At 37.0% G+C, this 22,198-nt stretch overlaps 1 protein-coding gene across 2 annotated transcripts in view; it reads right to left on the bottom strand.

Moving 5' to 3' along the window:
• Window positions 1-22,198, bottom strand: part of Spin1 (spindlin 1) — a 65,086-nt gene that overhangs the window by 16,213 nt on the left and 26,675 nt on the right. For both annotated transcript variants that reach the window (XM_047526456.1, XM_047526457.1), the window contains exons 2-3: window positions 19,400-19,609; window positions 10,734-10,782 (exon numbers count right to left, since the gene is read on the bottom strand). In XM_047526456.1, coding sequence (XP_047382412.1) covers window positions 10,734-10,782; window positions 19,400-19,451 — 101 coding nt within the window. In that variant the 5' untranslated portion in view covers window positions 19,452-19,609. The remainder of the gene's footprint in view (window positions 1-10,733; window positions 10,783-19,399; window positions 19,610-22,198) is intronic.

Below are 22,198 nucleotides of genomic sequence, written 5' to 3'. Positions count from 1 at the left end.
GTAACAAGGGGGAGGCCCTGCTGCTAGTCCAGATTTAACAATTATCTAAGAATGTGTGGTAACCTTCAAGTATAATAAAGCCACAGAGATAAAACTGTACAGACATGTGAGAATGTGGAAACAACCGTCCCCATAAATGTTCCTGAAGAAGTTATAGGTTCCTGTGATTCAAATCATCAAGGGCTCATGGAGAAGCTTCAGCACAGGACTGATAAAAGCAAAGGATGGATGTATTTATCTACAGAACAAAGGGTGGGGACAAGAAAAAGAACAAGAACAGGATTAGCCCTTGAAAAATGCAGGGATGAAATAAGGGCACCAACCCCTAGTGCAGTTAAAAGTCTCCACTTAAGAGCCTACTGCTGTTGTCCAGAGTCTCACTGATAATATAAACAACTATATTTTGCACACGTACTATGTACAATGAAGAAACGTTGCAGGAACCGTAAGAGGTCACTTTACTGTGACACCTAGGAGAGAGGGAACTGCTTACTCATGTGGAGATAAATGTTAAATGGTAGTTTAAGTGGATGCTCACCGTACTTGTACACATGGCAACAGCAACAAGAGATGATTATGAAATTATAACAGCGGTACAGTGGGTACAACAGTACTTTTATGCAGTTATGATTTAAGTCTACATCTTTAACATTGGTTCACATTCTCTCACCTGCAAATCATGCATGTTCTTTCAGTGCTTGTGATCATAAATTTGATAAATTTTACCTTCTAATAGACATTTGACTGGTAAATGATAAAACAGTCAATCTACATGTATCTTACATTTTCATGACATACCTTTTTTCCCCAATTTTTTCAGTATTTCTAGGCTCCAAGGTTCATCTAGAAGTTTATCCCCCCCCCTCCCCAAATATCCACAAAAAACCCTTGCATAAGTGGATCCACAGGTCAAACTCATTTTCTTCAAAGATCAACTGTAGGGTGTAATTTTCAGCTGTTCTGACATTACAGATTTAACATAATTCTCATAAAATAGGAGGAAAGAAATTGTAATTATAGAATAAGGGGTCTGACTCCTACTCACTTTAGATAAAAGTATATTAGATGGAGAGAGAAAGAGAGGGCAAAGAGCTAAATTCAATATTCACAGTAAAGGACTAATCAATCTATATCACTTTAAAAATAATTAAAGATTTGCATTCAATCCCAGCACCAAAAAAAGACTGCAATCCAAACTTAATGGAGAAGGGGGAAAAAAGCATATTAAAGCACTGTCAAGTCTGTAACTTGTAACACTAACACTTGGGTCCCAAGGAAAATAGATTTTCATGATTTCTAGGAACAGGCAATGATATCCAATTGGCTTCTTCAGAAAACAGCTGGTAAAGATTATATTCTTTTTTTGGAATACAGGAATCCTGTTCAGCAATATCTGTTTTTTTTCCCTTCAAATAAACAACCAATTACGTATCTTTTGATTTTTAGGAAAACATCCCAGTGGTTTCCCCTCTACAAGACCAGGCTTTCTTCACACTTAAAGCAAAGGCTAAGGTAGGTTCCCAGATTTCACACAAGGAAAGGCTTTAAAAGTATATGTACCATTTGGTAGTATTCAGACATTTCATCATTGCCACCAAAATTAGAAGCAGATACAGTCACTTCACCAGTTGCTGGTTAATATTATGTGTCAACCTGGCTATGTATGGTACTCGAAATATTTGGTCAAGCACCAGTGAAGGTTTTTTTGTTTGTTTGTTTTAAAGCTGGAATTAACATTTAAATCCACATACTCTGAGCAAAGCAAATCACTCTCATAACGTAGGTAGGCCTCATGTGGGGCGGGGGGAAGTGGGGTGCTGTCTTCACGAGATACATGGAGTCTTGTGACCATCAGCTCTTTCTGCTGGTCTGCCCTGCAGATTCCAGATTTGCCCAGGCTACCACAAAGCTGATTCTTTAACGCCCACGCATATGTGGTGCACATACTTATCCCCAGAGAAAGGTTACCTTTTCATTTCTCTCCCCAGAGAAATATGAAAAGAAAATCTTTCTAGTAAAGTTCTTTACTAGCTTTAGAGAAATGAATCTACCATTTTGACTTCCACAAAACTAGAAGAAACAGCCAGTAGCAACAGCATTTCTAGTTCAGTCATGCTTCCTTCCTACACTTACTTCTGCACAAGGAGAATCTGCAGTTCCTTCCATATAATTCTTGACAGATGTCTCTAATCACATTCAGAATAAGTCAATTTCATGCCAAGGATCTCCTGGGCTGGGAATAAAGTCTCCTCCTTCCTTCAAGCACTACAAGAAGCTGAGTTCATCCTCAGAGCCCCTCCCATGTCCTTTAATTTAAAGACGTACAATTCTTCATTTGGGTAGACTTTATTTCCTTACATTCTCTTAATAAGAGAACTTAAATCATTACTTTCACAGGGATAAACAATTACTAATGGTGTATTCTTCACATTTTGTTTGGTTCTTCAATTTGCCTTTGTTTTCATTTCCTCTTTTCCCTTTCTTCTTTTATCTATGGAGATACAATAAATGAGGTTCATTCAAAGCAAATGAAGCTTCCTGTGGAAGCAATTTATCATTTTTCTAATTTTCTGGCAGTTATTCAAATATACCAAAACTTACGATTTATCTACTAAAATATACAATTAATCCAAATCTATACTGCTCCTTCCCCAATAAAGTAATTCTAAAACCAACCAAAAATCCTTAGTGAAAGAAGGAAAAATTAAAGCCATACATGGACTACTTCTACAGCACTGTTTAAAAAGTTCAGGCTTTTATTCCAAATTATTATTTGGAAATTGTTGTTATTTCTAATTCTGCTACACTGCTGCATTTAGAAATAATTTAGCAAGTAAGTTTTTGTTGTTTTGTTTGTCGTTTCTTTGCTTATGTGGTCATATTTCTTTTCGTTTTTCTGGATTCATTCTCTGGTAGTCTTTCAGATAGAGTTCAAAACTTCTGAGATTCTTGCAAGCCTCAAAATTTTATTTTGCCCTCATTTCTAAACTGCCTGCATATATAAGTAAGGTTCAAAATCTTTTCCCTCTCAGTACTTTGAGAAATTTTCATTTCTTCTACAATCTTAGTTACAGATATTAGATGCCAATGTGATCCTTGTTCATTTAAGGAGAATCTGTTTTTCTCATCAAATTGTAGAATTTTCTTTGTTCCCAGACTGTGAAATGACACCAGCATTTTTGACATATTTTAAATTATCCCTCATCAGAAGCTGGTCAGTCTAGAGACATGAGCAAATTTTCTTCCACATTTATTCTTAATTTTCTGCTCCTTCACCCTTTAGGATCTGATTAGACAAGTGCTGGCACTTCTAGATTAATCTTCCATGATTCAACTGCATCTGCACACTTTTCATCTTGAAGAAATCCTCAGATTAGTTGTTCTTGAATTAAGGACTCTATTTTCAGACCATCTGTTGCATATCTTATATGATATTTTTCATTTCTAAGAACAAGCTGTTTATCATCTAATCTTGAATGATTTTAATAAACATGCTTTCCAATATGTAAGGAGAATCTTCCTTTTTTACTGATTCTTCTATGAAGATGCTCTTCAGGTTGGTCTCCTATGTGTTGGATTTTTTTTTTTTTTTGCAAATTTGGTGATTGTTGGGTTTGTACATCTGTCAATGACTTTATCATCTTAATGCTCCTTAGATATCCGATGATTCCTGGTCTTCATATTTATAAATTTAAGTCAAGACTGAGTGCCATTTGTAGCTGCAATAAATGTCAAGAGTCGCTGGCCTTTGTGCAACACATGAAGTTTCAGGTAAGAGAAGCTATGAACCAGGCAAATGCATAGTAGTCAGGAAGTGAGAGGTGACTCCACAGTTAAGGTGGTGATGCTAGCACCTTCCATTCCAATGTCAATTCATTTCTATCTAATTGATTTTCTCACCCATGAATGACTGTAACTGTGCCCAGGTCATTCTGCTGTGCAGCCTTTGCTATCTGATCCTGACAGTTGTCTAGCATCAACATTGTATGTTAACTTTTTGGAGGTTTTTTTTTGGGGGGGCAAGCAATTGAATTCCTCAGTTCAGCATATTTCCCACCTCCCCTCAGTTCAGGGATCTAACCCAGGGCTTCAACGAATGCTGGGAAAACTCTCTCCACTGAACTACATCCCCAACCCTTGAGTACAATTTTGATATAGCTTCTTTCCATGTACTTCAAACATTCTAGAATATTTTCAGTGTCTTGGTCTGCTAACAGGATGACTTTTCTCTATGAATAAAAAAACCTGATATTGGCGATACCATTTTCTACTGGCTTATATGAGAGACAGAGTCTTTTTAAGTGAACACTGTCTACAGCTGAAGATATAGCTCAATGGTAGAGTGCCTGCTTAGCATCCATGAGGCCCTGGGTTCAATCCCCAAATACCATTTTTTCTGGGGGGGGGGGGGGGGACGCACCCACAAACCACAAGGTCTTACCATCTGCAGTATTCATGTCCCAGTGAGTCCACATCTAGTTTATTGAAAGAAAATAATGGATGTGAGCACAGATATAGCTAACAGAGGAAACGGAAAATAAAAAAGTTCACTGCTCCCTCTGCTTCCTTGTTGCTACGTCCTGGGTTCTTTCCTCCAACATGCTTTTCCACCGTGATATTCAGCCTCACCTTGGGCCAAGAACTATGGAGCTGGCTGACCATGGACTGAACCTCTGAAATCATGAGCCAAAATAAACTTTTCCTCCATTAAAATTGTTCTTGGCAGGTATTTTGGTCACAACAATGAAAAAGCTGACTGAAACAGTCATGTTTATCATTTTTTCACTAAGAAGAATTTATTTAAATGAATAATTTTAACACTTAGCATTAAAGTAAAATCATTTACTTTAAAAATGTTCAAACAGCCCCACTGATTAAACTGTTAGCATATCACTGTAACACTATGTCTATATCACTATAATGAAATAACTACATAGCTATTTCATGCATAGAGAATAATTTACAAGACAGTTTTAAAACATACAAATGTAGAAAGCACAAAATTTTTACACACAATTATCCATAAAGATATGTTGAAAAAAAGACTTCCGATGGTATTAGAAATTTTTTATTTCCATCGCCTTTTTTTGGGTGAAGAGGTCTACTTTTAGAATGTCATTCCATTAGTCCCAAAAGAACTAAAGTGTATCTAATTTAGATACATTTCTTCCCATTTCATTTAAAGAACAACTTAGATATGAAAAGATAGTCTTTCCACTAACAAAAGCTGAAGGTAAACATGGGTAGTAATTAATACTGATACAATATTTATTAAAATCAGGGAGTCAAGCTTTCTGATGGCGCCTTGAATGCACAAGTTGGTCAGCAGCCAAAGCTAACGAGCATGGGTGTTTTTTAAAAAGTAGGCCATGCTCAGTATTAATAAGGTATGCATATATCAGTTAATAAATAATTTCTTCCAACCAGCATCTACTTAAAAACAGGCTTACAACTTCTTCAATAACAAATGATATATGAAGAATATCTATTTGATGAAATGACAATATTTTATTTTTTGTGGTGCTGGTGATTGAACCCAGGGCCTTGCACATGGTAGGCAAGTGTTCTACATTCAACTACACCCCCAGTCTAAAATGTCAACAATTATTCAAGTTGCGTAAGGAATGAAAGGTTTACTATATGTTACTTTGTTTTTACATATATTTGAAATCTTTCATAATAAAGTTAATGATATATTGAACAAGTTCTTATTAAGTATATGAATTGCTAGTTGCTAAACAGAATTTAAAACAGGAAAAAAAAATAAAGTTTATATAGATGAGTTAAACTAGTAAATAGCAAACTATCAGAAATATGTCAACTGACTGAAAGAGGAATAAAATTTTAAAAAAGCCTTCAGTTCTCTGGATCAGTCAATCTAAGATCACCACAAGTAGAGAACTGTAAGAAGAATTTAAAATAACTTGCATTTAAATCTAACTGTTTCTTAAAGAGTAAAATATTAACTCTCGATTAAGCAGTTAATAACAACCCTCATGAAGGACAACAGTATAAAACAAATGCCAAGATATGTCCATTTAACCTAGGACAACCTGATTCCAGTTATTAATGAAAGGCTATGCTCTGTTATGATTGAAACAATTCAAGCAAAAAAACAGAGAATTCACAAATTAAATACTGTTTTTTTCCTGAATCTCTAGAAACTCTTTCTGGAAACAAATGATTCAAGAAAAAAGTAAAGTGATAAAAAAAAACTTTGCACCATTAGGAATGAACTGATAATGCATTAGCTAAGATGCTATTTTCTTGTAGTGTGTATGTGGTGACCAATTACACAGCAATGCAACCACTTTAGATTGACATAATTTTGGTACTAATTTCCAATCACAATTCAAATTTAGTTCTCCGACACTTCTGAGATACCACTTTCAGTAACAATTTGGCCAGTTGCATCTGAGTCACTTGGAGAGCCTGTTCAAGATTCCCAGCATACAGGTGCCCAGAAAGGCTCTGCATCTGGCAGCCTATACAGGGTCCAGGAATTCCTAACAAGCCTCTAAAGTGACAAGCTCTGCTGCTTCCCCACACCACACTTTGGGCACTATGGAATAAACACTAACTTCTGTGTTCATTTTCTAAAAGGATAAACTGAGACTGTAAGACATTTATGTATTCTGCGCAATACTAAAGTTTTAAATTCTAATTATTTTGTCATCAAGAATAGAAATCCTATGTTGAAAAGCATTTCAGTTTCTATCCATTTAAGAACATCATACTTGTAAAACTAACTTTTCAATGATCACAATGTTTATGAACCAATAAAAACCTGTCACATACTATGTACTTTGGTGTATGGATTAATTACTGACACGCTTTCCACTCTAGTCATATTGTTATATAAAAGTAACTCCCTTATTTAGAGTTCCATCAGGTTTTACAAGAAAAAAAAAAAAAAATGCCTAAACTGAAATAATTGTCTCTTTGCAAGATATAAGCCAGCAAATACAGAGAGAAAAAACTGCTTTGCTGGTAACTGTTATTTTATAAAAGTTCTCCAATGCTGCTGTCATTCCCCAGTTTAAGGTGACAACATAAACACAAGATGGAGAAAAAGAAGTCAGTCTTCCATTCAAGTCACTGTGGGTTCCTCTACACATTGTGCACTCTGATAACATCAGGCAGAGTTGTTTACTGAAAACTTTCAAATGTCTGAAGGACTTCATGGCATGAATGATAAGAGTTACTGCAAGGTGATAAAAGCATTAAATGTTCTCACAAACTTACGACTGTCAACGTCACCTTTATAGTTTGAATCTGGAATAGTTCCCAAAGGTCGTATGATGAAGGCTTGGTCCCCAATGGAGCAATGTGCATAGGGGATACCTTTGGGAAGGGACTGGAACATGAAGAATCTGACCTCATCAGTGGATTAATTCATTAGATGGATTAATAATCTGAATGGTTTCTCTCACTCTTTCTCTCCCCCTCCTTCTCTCTCTCTCCCCTGTACCCCCTGATCCCAATCTTTACCCCTGCTTCCTGGCTGCCAGGAGCTAATCAGAGTTTCTTCTCCACACCCTTCTGCCATTATGTTCTGCTCACTTCAGGAGCAAAGCAATGGACCAATCAACCATGAACTGAAACCTCTGAAACTATGAGCCAAATAAATCTTTCCCTCCTTTAAATTGTTTAGGTTAGGTATTTGTGTCACAGCAACAAAAAGCTACCTAACACAACCATGGTGCATTGAGACACCTGCACCAAGCATTATCTAGTCTTCATATTCACAACCAAATTAACCCATTTTCCAAATGAGACCAAAAGAACACAGCTCTGTGAATATAGTGTGGTAGTTAATAACACAGGCTTTAGAATCAGACTGTCCCATTTCTAAGTCCTAGCCCAATCACTGACTGGTTGTGTAACTTGGATAATTTCCTTAAAGCCCCTGGGTATCAGTTTCCTCATCTGTAATAAAAGACTCAGATCCTATTCAACAGGGTTACCATGAAAACTACATGAGACCACACCAGAAATTAGGAAGGAGTTGAATCACATTCTCTATCAGTAGATAGTATTTCTGTCAATGAAAAAATAAATTGTTATGAAAATATAATACAAAAAAAAAAAGGAAGGAACATAATTCCTACAAGAATTAGTAAATCCTAGTTTACTTTCTAAATGTAAAAACAGACCCCTTTCCAATACATTCAAATGGAAAATAGTCACCTATTCAAATTGGGGGAGTGGGGTGTTTATATTTGAAAATGAAAATGAAGAACCACTGTAACTTATTCTTAGATACTCATAACTATATTTTTCCCTTCAAGATGTACTTTCAATGCAGCAGCTTTTATAACTTAATGGAAAGCCCAAAAAGGCGTATCTACCAACTTGTCTCCAAGACACAGCAAGGTGCCCAGCCCAAAGGAAGCACACAAGTTGATTTCTATTTATTTAGAAAACAAAATATCAAGGGCTGGAAATGTCTAAAATGTACAAGGCCCTGGGCTCGATCCACAGCATTGCAAAAAGAATAAATTAAACAAAAATGAAAACAAACAGAACATCCTCCACACCCCAGCTACATCACATTTCCTTGTGGTCTCAGTACTCCAGACACAATTCCTGAATGTTCCTAGCACCTGACAGGGTCAGATGTGACTGCTCTGAGTATAGCTCTGTGACTCTTCCTTAGTCCTTCCACACTGGTAAGAAACAGGAGGGGTGACCAACGGGAACCCAATGTCACCAGACACAAACGGTGGAAGAGGTTTTACTCCTAGCAACCCCTCAAATCACAGCTAAAAGAAATGGGGGACAGGAATAAATGGGAGACAGGAATAAATGGGAGCTCCAGTTCTGCTTTTTGATATTTGCTTTCCACAAATTTTTCATTTGTAAAAAGAAATTTATGCTGAAAACCTCACCATTCTGGTCTAACACACATGGGTAAAGTAAGCCCTAGACACATTAAGGAACCTGTGAAAATCTCAGTTGGCTCCAAGACCAAGCCCAGTAAGTTCACTGACATTAGGCAGCCTCTCCAAAGCTCCATGCACACATCCCTACTCACTCCACGCAGAAGACATCAATAACCATCATTTGTGAACTGTACAGGTTAACTTTTGTTTAATTTTTTTTTTTAACCCTCTACCCATCTTTCCAAATTACAGAGAACAGAAAAAAGAAGATTGATAACTTCTCCCTTGGGCTACACAATGATGTGTTTTAGTCTTTGAAACAAGTGTGCCTGTTGAAGCACCAAATCAAGTTCCCTGAAATGTGGAACATGAGATTCTTTCAGTTACTATGTACATGAACTTTGAAAAGTTTTAAGGTACATGTTTATTTCTTATGCTTTTGAGGAAAGAGGAACTTATCCTATGAGATAATGAGTACATCGTATTCCTTACAAACAGGTACCAGATATGGAATCTCCCCTGTACAAATGCAATAACAACACACCAAGGGCTCAAATCATGAATGCCTAAAATCCTAAGTAAGAGTATCAATCATAAATAATTATTTGAAAACATGCAATAACAGCTAAAACAAATACACATTAACATTTTCATAGTCTTTTAAATGGCAGAAATCTATTTTGAATGAACTCTTTTGGCCTTGTCAAGTTGACATTTCACTTGCTTTTTTTCCCCATCACTTAATATTTATGGCTTATCTATCTCACTGTTATCTTCTAGTTGAGACAAGAGAAGGCTTAACCATTTAAGGTAATGACATCATAATAAGGACAGACGCATCACATAAATTATCACATCATTTGACATGGTAAAACCATGAAGGAAATGAGTGAAAGAATGGTATCTGATTAACACTGTTTATTAAACCTCAAGAAAACAGGTAAATTCATCTAACTTACAAATTTTTACTTTCCAGGTCATTTCTTAAGCTGAGTATTATGAATATTTGTATTATGCATCATGCTTTCATTATGAGTGGGAAATTGGTTCGAGCATTAACCATTAGTGAAAGGCACTCCCTAATTCATCCAGACCTTTCATGACCAAAAGGCCTCTCACCCTCTTCAGTGTGGTGACTAAGGGGCATAAATAACTTAGAAATGACTGCTATAATGAATGCCTCAGGTGGTAACAGAGTGAAGGGGGCTTTCACTCTGAAAGTTTCATGACAACTTTCAGTCATGACAGGGTGTTAGAGTGGTAACAGAGCACTCTAACAGTAGCAGAGTCACCAGTGCATGGCACAGGGGAAAGAGCAGCTTCAGTCACCTAGCACTGACAGACTACAGGGCTGAGAATACATCTGTCATTTTAAATACATGGCTATTGAAGTATCTTTGAACACTGAAGTATCTAGATTATAAGTTTTTAATTCATTTAACAATGTCATAAAACAATAAGCTAGGCAGCCCTCCAGCATAAGACAGTTGCTGTGAAAAGGAACTTCTGGTGTAATAGCACACTGAAACCAGAGAAGAACCTTGCACCAGGACCCCATATCCCTGACCAAGGAGAGACATGGGAGATCACTGTGTGCCTGTTACTCTCAGCATTACTGTTCTTGGCTGGGGGAAAGATCATGACATGAAGGATTTTAACTGCTCAGGGACAGACTGGAACACTTCAGTCAGGCCAAAAAGAAGAAAGGGATGGGGGAAACTGTTACTTATTAGGCATCAGATGAGGTGAGCTATGAACCCTCTCCTACAAGAGAGGCTCCCACATGCTATGTAACCAGAGGTCACAACATGCTATCTAAAAACAACATGTTATTTCAAGGTGTCTTACTTGTGAGATGTCCTCTTCTTCATCATGTTTGCAGACACTCCAGCATGGCCTGAAAGAGGTGAGGTACAATCAGTGAAAAGTAGACTAAAAAAATACTTTAGAACTCGGAAAAAACTTAACTTCTGAATAACTGCCACAGAGAGTAGTAAAAAAATCATTAACAGTCAATGTATAAGAAAGTTGTTTGTTTACTTATTCTGAGCAGACAACATGTTAAAAGCAACAGTTCTCCACTCCCAAGTCAGTCAAAAAAAAAGAAATAAAAAACACACACACACACACAAAATCAGAGTTCCATGGCCAAAATTACAATGACAATGAGTGGTAGAGAACTTGTCTTCCCGTCATAAAGAGCTAGAAAACACGACCCTGAGGTGATGGGCAGCAAAGATCTACAGGACCTGGGAGCAAAAAAACAAAAGCAATAGTCTTGCACTGACCCTGAATTCATTCCTGAGAGCAATTTCTGGATGACAGTATATGAAGGGGAGCCAGGAGAACAACATGGTTTTGCCAAGGGGAGAGTCAAACTGCAGTTAGGGAGAAATGGTGGCTCAAAATGAGGAACAGATTGTGGCAAGAAGGAAACTATCCAGAAGAAAAGTCCAAACTCGACATTGATGGGAGGAAACTTAAGTCTTTGGTTAAACACAAATCTGCACATGAACAATTGTGAGAAATCACAAAAGAATAAAGTCGTTCAAATTTCATCTAGCGCTCTCTTGAATACTTGCAGCAATTTATAAAAATTAGTTAATTAATTAAATTTAAAAAAAAAAAACAGAGAAAAGGTGACCCCTTCCTGAGAAGTCTGCAGTAAGGCCTACAACACAGGTTACTCACACTCAACATCTACTTGCCAAAACAAACTTCGACACTCTTTAAAATTGGACATCAACAAAATTCCGATGTTCAACAACACAGTGTCTCAAATGTCTAACACCCCAACAAATGCCAGTGGTATAGCTCAGCAGTAGAGTACTTGCCTAGTACATGCAAGGCCCTGGGTATGATTCTCTACCACCACAAAATAAATAAAACCTATCAGACTTATAGAAAGTAGTAGACTGTAGCCATATAACCAACCGGGTAGGTAAAATTCAAAATGAACAAAGACATTAAAAGAGAAACATGTTCAAATACTTAAGGGAAAGCACACTTAATACAGAAAAATGTATAAAGAAAACAAACTACTGAAAAACACATGATTTGAAGTGAAAAATTCGCTGTATGTGATTAATACCAAAATAGACATGCACTTAAAAAAAAAAAAAAAAAAAAACACCAAACTTCATAACAATACATGCTACCCAAAATGGCATGCAAAGAAAATGAGGCAAGAGGGGATGAACACAGGTTCAAAGAGCAGTGCCACAGGACCAACATAGGTAACTAGACTCCAAGAAAGAAGAGAAAGGAGGAAGGGGGAAAAAAATAATGAAAGAAAGCTTTCCAATTGTGACAAAGCACATGGTCAACAAGTGCAATGAAAGTGGAACAAGATTTTGGATAAAGTAGGGAAAACAGGTAATAGTGGTTCTAGATTTGCTTGTCAAAAACAGTGTAAGGCAGAAAGCAGTGGAATAAACTTTTAAGGTGGCTGGAAAATGAGCAAACCAACTTACCTATATACAACACACAGCAAAAGTATCATTCAGCCTCAAACACTATAACAATTATATTAAATGAAAAAGTCTTCACTGTATATTAAATGAAAAAGTCTTCACTGTACCAGTTAAGAGGCTAGGAAAAGAAGAGTCAATTATCAGTAGGCAAATTAACTTCAGGACAAACACTATTCCAAGAGCTCAAAAAAGGACATTTCAAAATGATTAAAAAAAAAAAAAAAAAGTCAGTTAATCAAGAAGTCAGAATAATAATCTTACATATGTATAATAAACCTAATTAGAGTACTAAAATTCATCAATCAAACACTGACAGAATTGAAGCCAATGACACTGTCAAGAAGTGAGAAGTCTCAGACTGAAAGAAAATATTTGTAAATAACATGTGATTTTAAAAAGTAGTAACCTGTACTACACCTGTAACCTTATCTCAGCAGCTCAGGAGACAGGCAGGAAGATCGAAAGTTCAAAGCTGCCTCAGTCAACTCAGCAAGAGCCTGTCTCAAAATAAAAAATAAAAAAAAGGGCTGGGGATGTTGCTCAGTATTTAAGTGCCTCTGGGTTTGATCCCCAGAATCAACAAATAAACAAACAAACCAGCAGTTGTCAGAGGTTAATGAAGCAAGAGAGAGACAAACAACGGGGGATCTAAGGGTTTTTAGGTCAGTGAAACTGCTCTGTACAATACTACAATGATGGTTAAACATTTGTCCAAACTCACAGAATATACACAAAGAAGAGTAAAGCCTAGCTGGGTGTGATGGTGAACACCTATAATCCCAGCAGCTCAAGAGACTGAGGCAAGAGGATCTTGAGTTCAAAGTCAACCTCAACAACTTAGCAAGGCCCTAAGCACTTCAGTGAAACTCTGTCTCTACAGAAAATACAAAAGGGCTGGGGGGTGTGGCTCAGGGGTTAAACGCCCCTGGGTTCAATCCTGGGTACAAAAAAAATGAAGTCTAATGTAATCCTGTGAACTCTGGATGGATAGTATCAGTGCAAGTTCATCAATTATAAATGTGCCCCTGTGTACAGAATGTTGATGGGGAGCCTATCACTTGTTGAGAGGGCAAGAGAGACAGAGGAACCCTGCTTTCCACTCCATTTTGCTGTGAACTGAAAACTGCTATTAAAAAAACCCATTTTTAAAAATTCTTGAAGAATGAGGTATCTTTGTAATTCCTCTATACACTCAAAACAAGTTTCAAAAAACATTAGACTTACTCTTCTGTCATCAACATTAGATCAGGATAATAGGGTAAATGGTACTTTCAAAGTTGAGGCAAAGTGGGTTGGGGCTGTCTACTTGCCTAGTATGTAAGAGGCACTGGGTTCAATTCTCAGCACCACATAAAAAATAAAGATATTATGTCCATCTATAACTAAAAATACTTATAAAAAAAAAAAAAGTTGAAGCAAAGTGATTTTGAACCCTGAATCAACAGAGAACAGAGATATTTCCACACACACAGGCTAAAATTTCCAGGTAACATACATCTTCTTTGTTATTTACTGGAAGATGCCCCTCAGTTTAAGAGACAAAAAAAGAACATAAACATATAGAATCCCAGGGGGGGTGGGGGTGGGGGGACAGATCCAATCTAGAAGTACAGAGGTTTCAGCATGACCTGTTTGATACAGGCATCCATATAGATGGGAGTAAGAGACTAGGGACTCAGGGAAGAAATCTCTTTAGGTACCTGACTCCATACAAAAGATGATAAATAACCCATAGCACAGACAACAGGGTAATAACAATGACATAAAAAGATAACAGGAAAAGGAAAGCCAAACAGGTTCTTACAAGATATTCAGCACATGAAACAACATTAAGACACCAGTTCTTACCCATAAGACAAAACAAAGTTCAATATATGACAACATCTGCCACAGGCAAGACAGTGTGGAATGAAACTTTTCCATGTTGCTGTTAGAAATGCAAAATGCCAAGACTCCACAGAGGTGATTCTGTTGATTCTCACAAAATTGTATATGCACTTTTTTACTTAATTATACTTCCAGAAATTTATCCAGTGACACACTGGCAAGATATATGGACAACACTATTCACAGCAGCTACTGTTTGTAAGAGCAGAGAGCAGACACCACCAAATGTCCAGTATTAGAGGTTACTGAATAAGATGGTACAACCATACAACAGGGTGTTGTTCAGTTGTAAAAAGTAATGAGGAAGATCTTCATGCACTGCTTAGGAGTGATCACCAATACAAACCATTGAAATAGGAAAACTGAGTAACAGAAGAGTAGAAAGCTCATATATACTAACTGGGCACTGGTATCAGTCTGTCACTGGAAAGTAGAGTTCTATCATCTAAGATTAATCACTGGCTTTCAGAAAAGAAAATCCTTTATTAGGTAGTGTCCTTGTATCTATTTACTGAATGAAGAACAAGAACCATGATTTATAAGATGAGCTGCTATTCTATGAGTCAAAAAGTTAATCTGGAGCTGGGGACATAAAGTTAAACTGGGGCTGGGGACATAGCTCATTTGTAAAGCACTTGCATAGCATGAGTGAGGCACTAGGTTCGATCCTCAGTACAGCAAAAAAGGGCTGAACTATACTAAACCATAATGCACAACAGAAAAAACCACCCAAAACTGTTTTAAAAGTGATTCATTCACATACATGTTCCAAAATAAGACCAACTGTTTAACTGAACTTTGTATAAACTCAGATGTTCCAAAGATAGAGACCAATGCCCAATCCAGCAACTCATTTAGACTAGAAATTCTAATCAATCCCCATTCACACCAACTCTGATAACTACAAACCTATGACTCAATCCTTCCCACAACTATTATTCCTTTTTTGAAAGTCAAGGTGATACACTCCCTCCTGTTTTCAGTCAATTTAGTAATAAGCTCAGCTTTGTGTGACAGGCAGTGGTCACAGGGGTAGTTTAAAAAAAAAAAAAAGTGTTGAGGGAATATGACGATATAACTTTAAGGGAGAAATCAGGAAATCTGAAATGGAGGAAACCTGAAAATCCATCTCAACACAAAACACCCATAAATAAAGAGACCATGAAGTCCCCAATAATTTAAGTAAAGCCTACCAGGCCACAAGGATCACTTCTCTCACACAGCTTCCCATCCAACAACCTAGTGCCTTGCTAGAGGATAAGAATAAGACCATAAGAGATTTAAGGAAACTTTCCAGGCCAAACACAGAAGCTAATAGCAAGACAAACTAAGAAACTCCTAAGTAGCCACAGGAGTTCAGAAAGACTTCAAAAGTGTAATTTATAGCCACAGAAATGTAAGCGATATGCATCTATGAAATAAACAAGTATGAAAATTTAAAGAGATCCTACATATTTAAAACGATGATTGAGAGTAAAAGAAAAAGACCGGAAAATAAAAGTCAATAACTGCCCCTAGAAAGATGATGAACTGAGTGGAAAAGGAAAAAAGAACCAACCTAAAGATCCAACAAACACATAGCATGTATTCCAAAGGGGGGGAGGGTCCCCCAATGGAGATCAAAGAAACAAAATTCCACAATTGCAGTATGAATCTATAGACTGAAAACTTGAAAAATTAAAAACACTTCACTTAAATACATTACCATAAAGTTCCAGAAGACATAAAAGGGAAATTTTCAAAAAATTCCCAGAACAGGAAGATATTAATTACACACATACAAATGATGAGAAATAAAAATGACACCCAACTTTCCTAACTAGCATCAAGAGAACCCCAAAGACAACAAATATAGCAATGTTTTGAAGATAACTGAAAAGTACTTTCAACCTAGACTTTTCCCCAAATGATTAAGTATAAGAACTGAAAAAAAATGTCAACATGAAGTCTCAAAAAATGATCTTCTATGAGCATTTTTAAAAAATGTTACTATAGACAATTACAATAGAGAATATGAATCATCACAAATGTCATTTGTAACTTCAACAGTCTACTCATTCACTGTCTACACTTGACACTTCTTAAATATATACATGCTTGGCTTGCACAAGAACACACATCAAAAAAGGTAAGACACAGCATGCAGGAAACAGGAGAATTCAACATTAAAAAGAAGAAAGGGCTGGGGAGATAGCTCAGCTAGTAAAGTGCTTGCCTGCAAGCACAAGGCCCCGAGTTCAATCTCAGGTAACGCCAAAAAAAAAAAAAAAAAAGAAAGAAAAAAGAAAATTCCTAACTTGACAATGTCACATGAGGTGCACAGAACAAACAGCTGAAAAGAACAAAAAGGTTCTAGAAAAAAAAAAACAAATGAGTTATCACATCTGACTATGCAGAAAATCATACTGAGAGTTTAGAAATTTTAAAAGAAAAAAGCAATCAAACTCCCAAGAAAAACAAAATGTACCCCAAAAAAGGAAATTACACTGCATTACTTGGCTCAACAGTCCACATTTATATGTTATTAGGAGGTTAGTACAAGAAGTTGATGTTATGTTACAGAGCCAATTCCTCAAGAGAAGCCAATACAAAACATTCAATACTGGTGATCAAGAGAACTTTGTGCACACTCATATTTGCAAACTTTTAAGGTAAAAACCTAAATGAGTTAAAAATGTTACCTACAGAATACCTTCTGCATTTTGTTATAAGCCTTTTAGTTTAGCCACCATACCAATTATGGAATGCCTATCAGGTTTCTCGTTATTTGGGATAAAATAGACCCTTTTGCACATGGTCACATCAGTAATTAACAGAGGGATTTAAAAGCAGCACAGCATTTCTGTTAAAAGGAAGAATGAATAAAACAATTTTATCAACAATACTGATCTGTAAGTCATTACTGTTTGTGAAACAGTATAGTACTGTGCTATTTTGAAATACATATCTGTTTCCACCCCCTACCTCCAGATACATAACTCCTAGAACAGGGATAGCTTAATGTGACATGTGTGTCTTTTGTATGTTGAGATGGTTGGTAGTTAGGCTTCAGGATAGAGGCTAGCCACTGAAAAGACCACAGCAGAAACAGGATTAAACTTTCAGTCCCACCTTCTACTCTCCCAGGAGGGGAAAAGACTGAAGGCTACTTGGATCACCAGCAGTCAGTGATGTAATAAATCATGTCTACGTAATAAAACCTTCATAAAAACCCAACAGATGTGCGTGTGGAAAGCCTCCCAACTGACTAACACCTGGCGGTGTCAGCAGGGTGGTGCATCCTAAAGAGGGCATGCATCCCCTTCATCTTATCCTCTGTTCCTATCTCTCACAGTAAACAAGTAAACATAACATAAGTGTTTCCCTGAGTTCTATGAGCGGCTGTAGCAAATGGGATCATGGAAAATCAAAATTTATAGCCAGTTCTCACATTATATCCAGGTACAATCAAAACTGAATAAGTGGAGGATGTCCAGCTGGAGTCTACTGCAAAACTGCTTGGTTGCTGGTGGAGAGAAACCCTCCATTCCACATTGAGGTGACCAGAGATGCTCTATTATATTAACTATATATGAGAATGGGAGGGGGGAGTACTTTGTTCCCCTCCCACACTATCTCTTTAAGTACACAGTGAAAAAAGAATAATCCCATGCTCTCTCGTGCTAAAATATCTTAAAGGGTCAAATAGAATTTACAGAGTTTTTGGCCCTATGCTATAGGAAATACTGAAGAAAAGAGAAATCAAAGTACTTGTTAGAATTAACTCCCTGCTTTACATATATAAAAACAACTTCAGTTCCTTCTACCATTGTACACATCACTATGATCAGCAAGCTTTCCTCCTTAGAGGAAACTATTTTTAAAAAGTTTGATTTTGGAATGTTTATGTAAAAAAAACTTGGGAAATAAGTCATTATTTCAAGAGAACTAACTGGGAGGCTGTACTCACTGACCAATAAAAGCCTGACAGCACTTTTTTTCCATTTAATAAAATAAAAATATTTTATTATAAACATAATGATCAATACTACTAAATGTTCCAGGCACCAAGTGAAACACCTGACACACAGTATCTCATTTAGTCCTTAAAACAGTCTCATATTTTAGATGAGAAAAACTAAGTCTCAAGAAAACTTAAACACATCACATCAGTGTTTACACAGGTAGTAAAAGAGAACAGGGATTCTAGAAATTCTCAAATGGCCAGGCACAACGACAAATGCCTGTAATCCCAGTAGCTGGGGGAATCGAGATGATGATTCCAAGTCCAAGGACAGTCTTAGGAATTTAGGGATAACCTGTCTGAAAATAAATAGGGGTAAGGGATATAGCTCAGTGGTAGAACAACCCTGGATTCAATCTCCAGCACCACCAAAAAAAGTCTCAGATGACTTACAGATCAGTCACCAGTATTCCAAATAAATCTTACTGATAAATACTGAACATTAAAAATCAGTATTAGCTTTTAAAAGAAGTTAAAATTAAAAAAGGTAAGGGGTGTTTATTTAAAATAAATAACATACCTGGAGACAGGAGGTTGAGAAGTCGGTTCAGTTGTCTAAGATTATGTGATCAGCAGAGATACCAAAAGGCAGAGCCAATGAAGTACCAAAGACAGTATCATTTACCTATTTTATAGTGTAGTTCTATAAGATTTTATTTTTGTTGGGGGGTGAGGGAGTAAAAACCAAGCAGGGTCCAAACTTCTGTTGTACTAGCTGTGTTCCGCAAAAATAAAAATTGATGTAATTACTCTTAAATATTCATTTTATTTTCATACCAGTATACTTCCTTCAAATAAGCACACTAAAAAACTCAAGTTTTTCACCTTCCTTAAAGTTGCTCAATATCCTAATTTCATTAACTCTAATACTCACCTAAGGCTTCACCTTCTTTCAACAAGAATCTCCTAGGTTTTAATAACAACATGTATTTCCAACTTATAATTTGCTAGGTCATGCAGAAAAAAATTTAGTGAAATCACTTCCTGAAAAGAAACTAAAGCTGTTTTTTCACCTATGTACATAAAATTCAGGAAATCACAATGCTTCAAGAGCAGCAAACCACTAGGTATTATGTAAAAGTACTCCTCAATTTTGCACCTGTCTTTGAAAGTTTATTACATTAGAATACATGCAGAGCTGCAATGCTTACCTGCATCAGCTCTGGACCGCTGGCCAGGTGTCTTTCCGAATGGGGTCTTCATTCATCTGTATTTATGTGAGCAGCAGAGCTGCTAGACTAGGGTGAAAATTCAATATTCTCCAATTGAAAACTTTCCACAAAATGTCAGTTTTCTTGTTAATCCACCATCCAAGTGCCTCTTTTACAAGCTCAGCAAAAATGTGAGGAATCACAAGTACTCTGTAAAACAGTGAAATAGTTAATTACTAGACCAATCGTCAGAGCAGCAAAATGCCTAGTGAGCCATTTAAAGACAACCTAAAATTTAAATATGTTATAGCTAAAATGCACTTCTCCCAAAAGCAATTCATTTGTTTCCTAAGACCTGAGTTCCTAGCACAGGACAAAGTAGGAGAACAAAAACAAGGCAACTGATCCTTTAAAAGAAAGTCTAGGATAATCTGAAGACACAAAAGTAGTTAGTCAGATCAGGTGACACACTTCCTCACCATACTAACGCATTTTGCTGGTAAAAAGTACTTAAGGGTGAATGCTGGGATTTCAGAGAGTTTAGACTGGCAGGCCCTTCTTCCAGGTTGGACACAATGCCCAGACAACGGGGAGGGCAACAGGGATGTGTGGTCACTGAAGAAGGCACAGTCAGGTGGAAGATGAGTAGGCCAGTGGCCTTGGACAGGAGAAAGAATTCTCACAAACAAAAACTTCACTTTTTCCCTTTTGCTCCCAGTTTCCAGAAACCAGAGGAAGGGTCCAGAAACTTTCTCACCCATGCCAATGTTAAGTCATTTTAAGCACACAGCTTTATCATTTAAACAAATCTGGTTCCAGGAATTTATAATCCACCCAGTGTAACACTCTTCCATATAAATTCTCAGAAAGCATTAAAAAATCCACTACAAATTTCACTAAAGATGTTTGGTTCTCATGTTTTAGTCTTTACATTTACAATTTATGTTCACTGTTCACAATTTCTGTCCAATTTAAGAACTGAAGGGAAAGCTTAATCATCTAAAAGACTAAAATATAACAAAATCATTAAAATAGTTAAGATGTCTGATGAAGGAGAGTGAAGGCAATTAAATTTTTAAGGTAAAAATTCTCAACTATGCAGGCATGGTAGAGCAGCCTGTAATCCTACATATGTAAGATGCTATCACTTGAGCCCAGGAGTTCAAGGCCAGTCTGGTCAACATGGCAAAACCATCTCAAAAATAATAAGTAAAATCTCAAAATTACATAAGTTGTTTTTATTATTTAAGGAACAGAGATTTAAAAATCAATGATTTTATAATTAATTCGTTTCAAAATTGTTCAGAGTCCCTACTGTTAGAAGCTTAGGGTAAAGGAGGAGACAACTAACAAATAAGCGGAAAAAAAGAAGAGTGTGTGTGTAACAGCAATATAAAATACTGAGAAAAGCACCTATTCTGTAGGTAACGCCTTTCAGTTGTAGTTTAAGCAAGTTTTCCAGTGCTTCAGATGGTCTCACTGGGAAGCTATACCCAGTCTGCCTCCTATCCTACTCATAAAGAAACCAGGCCTATGATGAAAGATACCAGGACAACTGGCAGGTTACCCACCTTCCCCCACTAGCCTACCCACCTGCCCACACCAAATCTCACATAGTTCATTTACCTTATACAGCCTAAGCGTTCTTCATTTAACTCTTTCCCATAGTGACATATCCAATTAGATTTTCTCTCTCTTCTCCCTGCCTGCCCACATCTCTCCAGAAGGCAAAGACCATCTTCAGCAAAGTGCTGCCTCCTGCCACCAAAAACCTTCCCCATTCACAGCTCCCTCCACTGGTATCTGCCTGTATTTCTCACTACATATTGTTACACAAGTTCTCCTACCCAAAACCTCCATTTGGAAACACATCACATCCCATACACTAGTATTGACAGCTATCCCTTTTTATTAATCTTCTAACTATTAATCTCCTGGTCATCTGCACACCTTTATGGAAGACTATGGTATTGGTTTACTTCCTTTCCACCAAAATTCATCAATATTCTTGGCAACTCCATCATCCAAACACATGATCTTTTCAATACCTACCCCCTAGGTTCTTAGACATTATCATTTCAAACTACCTACCACACATAAGCCAACTATTACCAGTCAGTCACAACTTAGACCTTTTATCACCAGTAACTGTTAATACCTCCAAAATTTTATTTCAAGCATCCCACACTCAAAACCACCTGATCACTCCAGATTTCTTACACTAATACTACCACTCCAACAATTCTCTGATGCAACTGACAGAAGAATTTTGAGATGTTCTAAATTAAGTTATAGACCAGAGGATGGAGGGAAGGAAGAGTTAAGAGTTTATTTTACACTGACAGCTTTGGGCTAAACCAACATAGCATGGGGGGAGTGGCGTCTTTTCCACATTCCCTTCCTTTGTGTTGAAGATCAGTCATCAAGGAAAAGTAGCATTCTACTTGTAGAACCAGCCAAGAAGCAACAAGTGCTTCTCCTTATGGAAGGTCCTCCTATTCTAGGACTTCACTCACTTCTTGTCATCATGACCCAGTCCTTAGTATTTATAGCCTATGTAACCACAATGAAGCAACTTACACTTCTTTTCCACAAATCTTCTTTCTTTTGATACTGGTGACTGAACCCAGACACATGTAACCACTGAGCCACAACGCCAGAACTTTTTCTTTGGGGGGGCCCACAGTACTTGGGATCAAGTCCAGGGCCTCACGCAAGCGAAGACAAGGTTCTCCATCACTAAGCTACATCCTCAGTCCCTTTTATTTATTATGAGACAGGGCCTAAGTTGTTGAGGTT

The sequence above is a fragment of the Sciurus carolinensis genome, chromosome 15 (assembly GCF_902686445.1).
Source record: "Sciurus carolinensis chromosome 15, mSciCar1.2, whole genome shotgun sequence".
Lineage (NCBI taxonomy): Eukaryota > Metazoa > Chordata > Mammalia > Rodentia > Sciuridae > Sciurus > Sciurus carolinensis.
The sequence above is the reverse complement of the archived record's forward strand: the minus strand, read 5'-3'. Positions and strand labels throughout refer to the sequence as shown.